This window comes from Crocodylus siamensis, chromosome 1 (assembly GCF_052110815.1).
Source record: "Crocodylus siamensis isolate JL-2025a chromosome 1, ASM5211081v1, whole genome shotgun sequence".
Lineage (NCBI taxonomy): Eukaryota > Metazoa > Chordata > Crocodylia > Crocodylidae > Crocodylus > Crocodylus siamensis.
Genome location: NC_143395.1, coordinates 150,403,993 through 150,416,587, shown reverse-complemented (window position 1 = coordinate 150,416,587; position 12,595 = coordinate 150,403,993). Strand labels below are relative to the sequence as shown.

The following is a 12,595-nucleotide window of genomic DNA, read 5'->3' as shown; positions in this document are numbered from 1 at the left end:
TCACTGGCTTAACTCCCTAAAACATCTATGCAAGTCTCTCAAATCCTCTGGACACCCAGGCAACATTTTTTTTCTTTTGGATGAATTCCTTCAGATTCTAAACAAGGTTTATTACCTCCTCCTCTGTCAAACAGATCCTACCTATTCCGGTTAGTGGGGAAGGAGAGTGGGCCGGAGAGAGAAAGAAAAGCAGGAGGAGGAGGGGAAATAAGCTAACTGGTTACATGCTGTTTGAAGGCTCTCAGTTGTAGAATATGTTTTGGGGTTGTGTGTTGTGACTGTGGCTGAGACCTTCCAGCTCAGCATGTGTTGTGGGCTTCTACCTTTGATTGCTACTGATAGATGTTTAAGTGGCCTACCTTTTTTTGGAGGCATGACTGACCCAAGTTATAAGCTTGCCACCTGTACCACAGAGCAGCAAACAGGGAGCTTGTGAAATGTTTGTGAAAAGGAACTTGGGGGCTTTTCAACCTTTTTTCTTTCTGGCTATGAACTACAAAGAAAAGAGGATGATGCCTACTGACACCTATTGATGACCCAAGGAAGATTAGAAACAATGAGGATAAATGCACATATGACTTCAGGATATATATAATATCCCTGACTGGGCAAATGAAAGAAGGTACTTTTGCAGGAAACGTTTCCTGACAGAAATCATGGAAGAAAACCAAGGGACAGAGATGCAGCTGGAGTTCAGGCAGACAGAAATGTAAAGAAAGGGCAGACATATAGGAATTAAGGAAACTAATTAACTAACTGAAAACCTAACTGAATGTTGAGGATGCTTCATACTTCTTATGTCAAAGATACAAAAGCTATCCAGAATCTGCATCCCAAGTAATGGGATGGGGGGGAGGTGGGGAGATGAAAGAAGGAAGGCTCCAGAACTAACTAGATACATAATCATGTCAAAAAGAATACTGGTTATAAGAAGAGGGCCTGTAAGGAATGGGAAAAAAGGATTTGGTCAGCAAAGCTCCATCTTGAAACTTACAACTGCCATAAGTCAAGCCAAAACATATAGGAAATTAAAGTAAATAGTAAAATGCAGAAGTTGGGCCACTATGCAGGGAGGATGTTGAGGTGGGGAGATAAGATTAAAGAAATGACCTCCAAACTCTCTAGGCAGGCTGCGCTGCCCCACTGTCCGCTCTGAGGTGCGCAGGCAGTTGCCACCAGCATGGAACTGATGCTGGGGCTGGGGATCCAGCTGTTTGCAGCCTGTCTGCTCCTTGCTGCAGCTGCCCAGAGCCCCGGCTGGCTACAAACAGCTGCGCCGGGCTCCGGAGCCGTCACCAGCTCTGTGCTGGGAGTGGGGGAGAGACCAGAACTGCGATGCCTCAGGCCCCTCCCCCACTGCCTGCTCTGAGGCATGCCTGCATGCACTGGTACAGAGCTGATGCCGGGGCTCCAGAGCCCGGCACAGCTGTTTGCAGCCTCCTGGCTGTGGCTGGCCCTGGCTCTGGATAGTTGCTGCCAACTGGGTAGCTGCTGACATCCACAAAGCCTGGGCTGGGGGGCAAGGGACAGCAGGGCTGGGGGGCAAGAGGCAGCAGGGCTGGGGGGCAGGGGGCACAAGCAGGGCATCCAGCCATGTACCTCCGGCCCTCATTTTGTTTTTCTGGCATGCCAGCACTCTGGCACCTTCCAAGGTAGGCATTGTGGTGTTTTTCAGCACTCCTGCCAAAAAAATTGCCTACCCCTGCTCTACCTTGAGTTGAGTAAGTGAGGATGAAAATCCAAGGTTAAATATGGTATGTTCAGTTTCAGAGTGGAAGAGAACCACAGTCTAATAGGACTGGTGACTGCCTTCCCTAGCACCTGTGCATAAATCAGTTTTCACTAAGCTAGCAAAAAAGTTATGAAAAATATCTTTTGTCCTCCAAGCACTTGCACAGTACCGCTAATACACTAAATGGAAGAAAAGGAACGTGCTAGTTCCTTCTCAAAGGAGAAGAAATTCATGTACTGATAAAATAAGCTGTAGCTGACAAAAGCTCATGACTCTGAATAAGTCAGTATATAAGGTGTCACCCTGTCCTGCCTTCCGCCTAACTTCAGACTAACATTGCTAACTACCTCTCTCTACTAATAGCAAGACCAATATGGATAGTTTTCCTATAGAAAAGGCAGAATTATCAACATTTTCTTTTCACCAAATTACTTGCAAGGTCTCAGGTAAACAAGGTCTGCTTTCAACCCAGACCTCCTTTTCTATAAATGCATTTTTAACTTTTGCAAATATAAGTTGAGGTAGCACATGAAAACTAACTGCTGTCTACACCCTTCATTCTACTGTACCAAAACTTGCCTTCTCCAGAGTCTAGGACTCCCTAGAATTTCCAAATCATGCTATTTCCAACTGGAGTTTAGGTGTCCCTTTCTCTCTGAGGTCAGAATAAAAAGAAAGAAAGAGAGCTCCATAAATCAACCCCTGACACTTCCAGCAGTCCTTATGGAATAAACACTAAATTGCTTGTTCTTGAGAGAACAGCTAGAATTAGATCAACCCTTAGTTTTACTACATTTAAAAAAATCTTGCTGTTTATCAACACCATAAATCAGGGCTGTCCAACTTCTAAAAAGCTGGATGCTGCACTAGTGGGGTCATGCCCCCTTGTAGCACTGGGTGCCTCTGCACCCTGCCAACACACCATTTTCTCATTTCTGCTGCACTATGTGCCAGGGCTGTCTACCTCACCCTCAGCTCCCCAGCTATGGGCACTAGAGGCGCATGAAACGGCCGTATTCGATTCAGATTTGGCCCGAATTGGGGACAGTGATTTGATTCATAGATTCAGATCACTGTCCTGATTTGATTTGGCAGAAACCAAATTGGAAGATTCAATACTGATTTGGAGAATCAGCAATTACGCAGCTTTAAATGTGTTTTCTACATACCTCGAGGTACCAGGAGTGGCTCATGAATGCTGAGATGGTGGGGCAGATGGAGCATGCCAGAGGAGCTTGGGGTGGCCCCCCATGTGCTCGGCAGTGAACTGCCCCCCTCCCTCCCCACACACACTTTCCCCTATACCCAGGAGGCACCAGTCACTGAGCTGGGGGATGGGTCCCCTGCGCATTCCCCAGTAGATCTGGAAGTGGGCCGAAAGTGCTTCTGGTCCACTTCTGTGCACACTGGGGATCTCCTTGCACTCCCATGGGACACTCCATCCACCCCAGCATCTCAGCAGTCACGAGCTGCCTGGTACCTTGAGTTGCGAAGAAAAAACATTTAAAGCTGTATCTATGTCCGAATTATTGAATCTCTTTGAATCTCTCCGAATTGATTTGGTGGGTTCTGATTCGATTCAGAGAGATTAACGGGTTTCTTGATTCAATTCTTATTCGGAGATTCGGCTGCCTAATCAGGCCAAATCAAATCAGCAACTGAAGCTTTGCACAGCCCTAATGGGCACCTCTGCTGCACTGAACCTCTCAAGTGCCCCAGGCCTTGGGCTTCCCCAGCATTGCAGGCTGCACTACACTGCATTACCCCAACTCCTGGGGTTTGGCAGAGGAAGCCAGAGGGAGACACATGTGGCTGTAGAAGCAGCTAAAGCAATGGGGAGAGAATGGTGGTTGGGCAGGAGTCTAGGGGGCTATAGTTTAACCCTTTGCAAGCCACATGCAGCCTGCCAATTGAACAACGCTGGCACAAGTAACTAAAATATATATTACAGTCTTAACGTTCATAATGTGAGCATTTATGGCCTACATTAAAAATAAGGTAATGAAATATTATAGTGAGAGATAAGATAGAAACCTCCCTGGTGAAGTACATTTAAAAACTGACAGCTACTTATTGTAACAGGCAGAGTCTCCTTTGAGATATATTCAAATAATTAATTAATTAACATACAAGTTTACTTTTGAATAAAGTATTTTATCCAATATATTTATATTCCATATAAGTGGCTACTTCTAACATAACACAATTATCAAGGAGGAATTACATATGAATTTTCACAGGTATAATTTTTCTCTTCAGAAGAATGGATTCTGACCACTAAGGAGGAAGGAAACCCCATTCTCATAGTATTTTAGATGTCATCTCGCCTTTCTAAAGTTTAAGACTGAAGTGTGTTAATTACTTTTCCATATACATGCAATTCATTTAAAGCATGCATTACTTTTTTTTAAATCTGAGGATGTGAAAATACAGGTCTCCAAGGCATCATATTTCAATGCCCTTTGAAACTTTGATTGGTCTTTGCCTACTGAGGAGAGAGGGACATAATAGGCTGATTGCAGCCCTGAAGACAAGGAGAATTGAGGCAGGCATACTTATTTTTCAAAACACTGATTATAGGTCCAAACATGCTAGTATTACCATCTTTCTTCATTTTAATTTTTATAGAAACCAGCAGACAAAGAAAGAGGAAATAGGCATAACCCAGCACCTGTTTCTCTCCACCTGAGTTTCCAAACGTGTGGCGGAAGCCATTCTGAATGACATTTGATATCCCTTCCATGCTGAAGCGCTAAAAAAGTAGCAAAAAAATGGCAGAAAAAAAGGAGACAGAGAAAGTTCAAAGACTATTAGTGAGGTTTTACCAAGTCAACATAAGAAAGAACAGACAGAGACAAGCTGTTAGAATATATTTAGCACCGCTGCATGCTGTTCATATGCAGAAGAAAATTTTAAGAAAAGTTTAATATTAATTAACATTGTGATTCTAAGTATTATAAGACCTGATTGCATATTTTCATGATATATTGAATCAGAAGCAAAATCTTCATGACAGACTTAATGTTTACACATAAATGCATTTCATTATTCAGTCTATACAAACTTTGTTTTTAACTAAGAACCAAATTTTCAGATGTTTTTAAGAATAACTTAAATAACGTAAATACGCTGAATACAATTCTCCAGAGTTCAATTTCAGAGTATACCTATTTTTATGAAATTGAACCCTATTGCATTTAGAAGGATTCTTCTAACATTTAATTTTCTTAAAGCCTAATGATATATTACAAATTTATTTTTTGGATTAACACACACCAATTGACATTCATTCTACATGAAGCCTGCTATGTGTTTGTGCTTCCTCTGCCACAGTGAAACAGCAACAAACTGTATCCCTGGAATGATGCTGATATTGTAAAGTGCACACAATTAGTTAACAAAATACACATATTAATTTCAAGCTCCATCAGAAGTATGTGGACACAAAAAAAAATCAAGTTTACTCTACCAAATTTGTCTTTTGCAGTATTTGCATTCCATTCTTATTGAGTGAAGGAAAGAATAATAGATCCACACTTCTGACATTCACCCTGAGATGTGAGATTCAGAAGCTAACAAACTAAAAAAATTAAAAACCTCAGGCTATCCACAGAGACCTGTGAGCACACATCTACACACACCCACATAAAATGCTATATTAATGCAATATTCAGTGTAATTTTAAACACAATGAAACACAGAGGAAAGATATAAGGTCTGAAACCATCTTAATTCACCTTCCTAGAATATATGCAGATGTTAAGTGCTTTAAATAATAAGTCTTAAAAAACCTTAACCGAATCCTCCTAAGTATCTTTGTGAAATAGGTAAAAAAAAAAAAGAACTTCCTCATTTTACAGATGGAAATAAAACCCAAGACAGAAGAAAGTAATTTATGTGAAGCTGGTCAGAAAGTTATGGGTAGAGCAGCAATTACAATACTTGATTATTACTTATTTTTTAAAAATATTTGGTTTAAAATATATTTATCTGTTATTTATACTTGCTCCAGTAAAAAGTACATTATATTTTCAAATTTTGTATTAACTAAAGCAGTGTTGATGTAAATTTAAAATGCAAAAAGCACAAGGGAACCTTTTTTTTAAAAAAAACAAAAAAACAACCCACCACTTTATGATATCCTATGTTTGAGCACTAGTAGAGTATATTTTATAAAAGGTTTTTAAATCAGCTAATCTCCCATTTGTTAAAAGCAAGCTATACTAATTCTCTTTTTCCAAGGAATTTATTCCCCTGCAACATTAGCCTTTTTTTAAAATTAGATTTCTGCTAAACATACTGGTAGAAACAAGACTGAAATTGAATTGCGTTTAGTACAGTGTTTCCAATTTTTACCTTGTCACCAATTTACTTTTTTTTATTGATTAAATGATAGTGATTTAGACAACCACCATGGCTAAACTCAGTACAATGGCCATTGTGGATCCATTTATAGCAAATTATTACTATAATGGACACTACCTAGCTCTTAGAAAGACATTTTCAGCAATGATCTTAAAGTACTATCTGAAAGGTCAGTATCAGTCTCTTCATTATAATCATGGAGAAGCAGAGAAAAAACAACTTGCCCAAAGTCACCCTGGAACCAGGGGCATAGAATTGTATCACGACAATTTTAACTTAAAGTAAATTTACACATTCAGATTATGGAGAATACAAGGTTTCATGAACTCCCTCAATTCTTTACATTTGTAAGACAATCTCAATTTAAACATAAACTGTTTTTTCTAGGACTGAAACAAGAACTCCCAGAAAGGTTTTAATGCTCCATTTATTCTGCAGAATTTTTACTGAATTCTAATCAAGGCACTTATAGTTAAGACTTCCTAAAAACATAGGCCAACCTCTCAGTATGCATTATGCCCAGACAACTGTATGCTTAGTCTCAATACCACAAGTACTGCAAGTGTATACACAAAAGATTTTGGAGGTTATGGAGAGAAAGCTACTTTATTAAACTACTGGATTTTAATGAAATTCAAATAGATTGCCAAAACGAGAGCTTTCCAAACTTTTACATATTCAAAGAATCTTCAAAGAACTGAGCAAGGACTGACTTAAATCCTCTGCAAGCAACTACCTTCTCCCACTGGAATATCGCCTAATATGGAATGATTTGAGAGCAGGCGCAGTTAAGAGTAAATCAGGTTTCAATATGCCTTGTTACAATGTATGAACTACAAGTACTTTCATCAAAACACTGCCAAATCTTTGAAGATCTCAGATCACAGCTGTCCAAATGGTGGCCTGGAAGCTGCATGTGACTTGTGAGGAGTTAAATTACAGCCCCAGCTGTTGCCCCCACCATTGCTCAGGCTTCCTGCAGCACCAAAGCAGCAAATGGGGGGCTCCATGCTCCCCCTCCCTCTGTCTTCCCTTTCCTGCCCTGACTCCAGGGGGCAGGGCAGTGCAGTACAACACAAGCATAAAGTGGCTGAACAAGCTGGTGTAGCAGGGGAGCTCATGGTTGGAGAGATAAAAGCAAGTCCAGGAACTGCCTCCAAAGTCCATGGGCCCTGCTGACACAGCCCAAGCCATGGGGCCCCTGGCCACTTAGAAGTTAGGACAGCCCTGACCTTAGATAACGCAGATCATGTTTAATCCCACCTTTTATGCATGTTTCATCAGAAAAAGAGACGTAGTTAGCTATGTTAGATTAAAGTCAGGCAGAAGTAGATTTGCATCTTATAGATTAATTAAATCAGACATGCATAAGTTTTCATGAAGCAAGCTTACAAAGTATCACTGATTTGGTTCATCTATAAGGGGCAAATCTACCCTGCCTTCTGATACAGCCCAGCTAATGTTAGCAACTCTGAAAAATCAAGCGCAGTGCTAAAACAAATCTTCCTTCATTCTTTCAAAGATAGCATCCTCCTTCCTCTTGCGGGAGGCAAGCAAATATTGCCTGAGTGACATGTTATGGATACCCCCTAGCTGGAAGGTCATTTGGGAGATAGCGAACGGTGGGTAGAGGGCAAGATGACTTACAGATAACATCACAAGAGCATTCTAAAATGCAGAGAATAAGAGTTCCTTCAAAATGTAATACACGTTTTTGAAAATGTGACTGAACATCCAATGCCTCAACTTCAGAAGTAAAAATTTAGAGGCAAAGAATCACTGAGAGATAACCTTTTTGAAACTAATGGATAGCTGTGTCAGAGGGAATGCAACAAATGGCTGCTGGTATAGCAGAGGCAAGAATCAGCCATTTTGAACACTGAGGTACTAACTGATTAGAAATTCCAATTAGAAAGGGCTTCTTATTCTTAAAATAATAACTAAAAAATACTGAAAAGTGGCAAGTAACCATCTGCTTAACAGACAAAGTATATCTTCTCTAGTCAAACAAAATGTATTAGAACAAAGAAAAACCTCATACAGTAAAAGCTCTGTTATCCGGCACCTTACAAGCTGGCATGCTCTATTAACCGGCATGCCGGCTTGTAAGGTTAAGTGAAACCGGAAGTGCCCACAATGGCACTTCCAGTTTCCCCGAGCCTCCACAGCCCGAGGGAAAGCAGCCTGTGGCACAGGGCATAGCCGGCTGCACAGGGCCTGCCTCCCTGTCTTGCGGGGCTGCAGGAGGGTCAGCGATGCTGTGGGAGGGGTGGCGATGCCCCAGATGCAGTGGGAGAAGCAACAACCCGAACAGGCAAGGACGCCTGCTTAGGCTGCTCAATTAACCAGCATATTTTGTTATCCAGCATCCCTCATTCCCAGGCGACGCTGGATAACAGAGCTTTTACTGTACTAATATTACAGGTTATCACAGAGTGAAATGTGCTCTGCAACTGCATATCCAGACATATCCACGAAAATAATCATCTGAGAATGAGGCGCCATATTTTTCTAGAATACACTCAAGTCACCTGCATTAACTCTCTAGAGACTTTCAAATTATTTTGCTTGCTGCTCAGTTGTTGTATCTCATCCCCAAAGATGAACCCCACAAGACTAGATTTATGTATTTAACTTGTGCTTAGGGAACACCATTTACATTCTAGAGACATGCCTATGCTAATTACACTTGAGCATTTTCTGATCACCGAAAGATTAACAGATCCCTCGAAGGAAAAGGACTCATTTATCCAACAGTAAAAGAACTCACAAGTGCATAGCTTTGTGTTAGGTCAGTATGAGCCAACATTTTTGGCAGGTACTACAAATTAGCCTCACCCTCCCTAAGTGCTACTTTGACCCCTTTATTGATCCGCTGCTTTGGCTTCTGCTCCCTGCCCAGTCTGCCTCTGTATGCTGCCTGTCACCTCCTCAATCTGCTGTGTGCCACACAAGGGCTGCCCATACCACTTGTGATACCCATGCTGCTGGTTGGCCACCCTTGTCAGTGCACCAGTATAAGCAGAGATGACCATAGCAGGGTGCCGGGCCCAGGGCAAATCAGCCTGTGCAGGACCTGGATGCGGTGGCAGGGGGTGGAGAGGTGGTGAGCAGTGGGACGCAAACCTGGCCTGGCTGCATGGAGCCCCCCAAAGCACAGGGCCCAGAGAAGTCACCCCAATTTGCCCCACCAAGGGATGGCCCCGAGTGTCAGATGCCCTGTTCTTTACAGCTTTAATGAACAGTAGATGAAAACTGGGCTGTTTTGAAACTATGTATCACCCCAGCAGTTAAAGGGGTTTGCTATCTATCTGTACAAAATATAAAGTTAGATAGCAAACAAAATATTACGGCAGTTGAGGGCCTGATATAAATTTCATGTATTAGGTTTATATCTTACTTCCTGTACCTCCCTCTTTCTTTTACTTTTTAATCATCACTTCCTTTTTTGTTTCTATTCTGACTGCCATATAAAATCAGTATTTGGCAACCACCACTACACAGCAGCATCAGAATGAAAATGCTAATGAAAGCTGCCTCAATGTGATGCTAATTGTGGTAACAATTTAGTATTGACTTTTTAATGGCTTTCAGAGTATTCACAGAGAATGTTGTCTTTTCATCTAGGGTAAAAGATGCCTGAGGAAACTTTGATTTTTAAATATATAAATTATATACAGATTTTAAATATTAATCAAAGTTTTTATGGAGGCAGGTTGGTGCTTTATTTTATTTTTAATGTGGACTGAACAGTTGCCCTTCACAGGCAATTATCAATGTATTAAATTTATACATCTCCTAATCATCAATTAAATACCCACTGTTCACTGTATTTTCTTATCTGGTATGCTCAGATATGCTATGCAGACAGTGAGATTGGCAAAAATAAAGAAATACTGCTAGTTAGGATTATCAAAAAGTAAAGGAAATATCAAAAGGGATATGCTAAGAAAATCTATCAAACAACTGTTTCCCCAGCATAGCATGATTCTACTTGTTTCGAGTCAAAAAACAAATATGGTATTTAGACAATCATGTAAACTATCTAAGCATATCTTTAAGTGTCAGCTTTGCTTATCAACTTTTAGTTGTAGAAATCCTTTTTATTTCAAAATTAATATTTCTTTTTAAATTCAATTTTTGTTGCTTTGTACTGACAACTACTGCAAAGTATTCTACATACCCCTTTTCTGCTTGGTCATTAACAACCATTACAGTATACAACTGACAAGTACAGGGAAAAACATACTTCTGTTATTATCAGATCAAAGAGTTTGGTAATATCATACTGTGAAATCTGTATTCACTGTTTCGAATACCGAAAATGGCTATTAGATAACCTTCTCTAATTTCCTCCCAATATGTTTTTCCCCTTTTATTTTCTAATACTCTACCTAATCTAACTTAAAAAGACCTAAGTGGATTTTATTATAGGGACAAATTTGTCTTTGTAAATTTGTACCATTTACTTTCAGACTGATTTTACTCCCATTCAGGATCCTAGGAATTTTACTGGGATAAGCACAGAATCTATATTTCTTGATTTCTGGACATGGACTCCATTCATCAATTAACCATAATCTGAACAGGCATAGATTTCACAGACATTAGGGCTGGAAAGGACCTTGGAAGATCATTGAGTCTAGCCCCCTGCCTGAAGGCAGGAAGTCAGCTGGGGTCATAGGATCCCAGCAAGATAAGCATCCATTTTTTTCTTGAAGGTGTTCAATGTAGGTGCTTGAACCACTTCCACTGGCAGGCTATTCCAGACCTTGGGGGCTCGGACAGTAAAGAAATTCTTCCTTATGTCCAGCCTGAAACGGTTTTGCAGTAGTTTATAACCGTTCGACTTTGTCATCCTTTGGGGCGGTCTGGTGAACAAACGTTCCCCCAGATCCTGGTGGTCACCCCTAATAAACTTATAGGTGGCCATCAGATCACCCCTGAGCCTGCGCTTTTCCAGGCTAAAGAGCACCATAGCTCTCAGCCTGGCATCGTAAGGTCGGTGTTCCTGACCTCTGATCATGAGTGTGGCTCTTCTCTGGACTCTCTTGAGCTTCTCCACATCCTTTTTGAATTGTGGGGCCCAAAACTGGATGCAGTACTCCAGCTGTGGCCTCGCCAAGGCCGAGTACAAGGGGAGAATGACGTCCCAGGATTTGCTTGAGAAGCATCTGTGGATGCAAGCCAATGTTTTGGTCACTTTACTAGCCGCAGCATCACATTGCAGGCTCATGTTCATCTTGTGATCAATGATGACCCCCAAGTCTCTTTCTTCCATAGTGCTAGCCAGCATAGCACTGCCGAGCCTATAAGGATGCTGCAGGTTTTTCCTCCCAAAGTGGAAAACCTTGTATTTTTCAGTGTTAAACACCATCAGGTTCTGACATCAATCTCTTCTCCTTTGTCCAGGTGATAGGTCACCTGGTCATAGAAGAAAACAGATTGGTCAAGCAAGACCTACCCGCAACAAACCCATGCTGGCTGTCCCTCAGGATGTTGGCGTCGGCCAGTCCATTAAGGATGGCCTCTTTAATAAACTTTTCTAAGACCTTCCCTGGGAAAGAGGTTGGGCTGATGGGCCTATAGTTTGCCGGATCCACTTTCCTCCCTTTCTTGAAGATAGGCACCACACTGGCCTTCTTCCAGCACTATACCAGAGCACCAGGAGTTCTCAAAGATCTGTGCCAGAGGCTGGGCATATTGTACTTCCTTTCCTGCATGGCTAACAATGATGCAGTATGTACAATCAAAATTTATAGACCCTTGGCTTTAGTAAAATAAAGCAGAAAAAGAGGTATGAATAATGACCACTTCTGAGAAGTGCATTCTTGATTCCAACTCTGAGTGTGAAAAACAAAAGTTTCTGTTCAGAGGCTAGGAAAAGTTAAAATTTGGCAGGCAGGAATTACAAAAGGAAATGTGTCATGACAGGAAGACCCTGGCCTTCCCTATGTTTGAAATATGGGGAAAATTTGCACCATGCACTTGATATAAGTGGTAGAGCTATTACTTCCTCACTGGATGAATGTATGACATTAAGCACATAAAGAAGTGCAGTTTTGCATGCATCACTTTGCAAGTAGATAAAAAGTTATTCTTACTGTTCCAGGCATATGCCCTTTTTCTTGTTTGCCATTTTGAGGGCTACCATTTTTCAGCTTCTTTTTCTTCTTCACTGATTCCTTGTGCTCTCGCTGTTTGTTTTGTACTTCAATGAGAACAGAAATAAAACTATTTTTCACTTCTTTCTCAAACTCTAGCTCATCTCGTAGAGCCAACTGCTGTACGAGCTCCTCAGAATAATCCTTAATGGCAGTCTCAATTTCTTCGAGCAGTTCATTTAATTCAGCAACAGACAGTCGTTTTACTCCTATTGAAAAAGAATTAAAATAGGAAATGAAAAGTCATAATACCTAAAAAGTCATCTGTCAAACTATAGGCACATGAAAATAACTAATAAAAGGATTTGTAAGTCATTGTAGGTAGTTGCACTTT

At 41.0% G+C, this 12,595-nt stretch overlaps 1 protein-coding gene across 2 annotated transcripts in view; it reads right to left on the bottom strand.

Annotated features, from left to right (window-relative positions):
• FEZ2 (fasciculation and elongation protein zeta 2) overlaps positions 1-12,595 on the bottom strand; it is a 52,287-nt gene that overhangs the window by 20,458 nt on the left and 19,234 nt on the right. Inside the window, exons 5-6 of one of the 2 annotated variants that reach the window (XM_090045259.1) lie at positions 12,202-12,470; positions 4,404-4,484 (exon numbers count right to left, since the gene is read on the bottom strand). In XM_090045259.1, coding sequence (XP_089901385.1) covers positions 4,404-4,484; positions 12,202-12,470 — 350 coding nt within the window. The remainder of the gene's footprint in view (positions 1-4,403; positions 4,485-12,201; positions 12,471-12,595) is intronic. The other variant, XM_090045267.1, reaches the window with a different exon arrangement.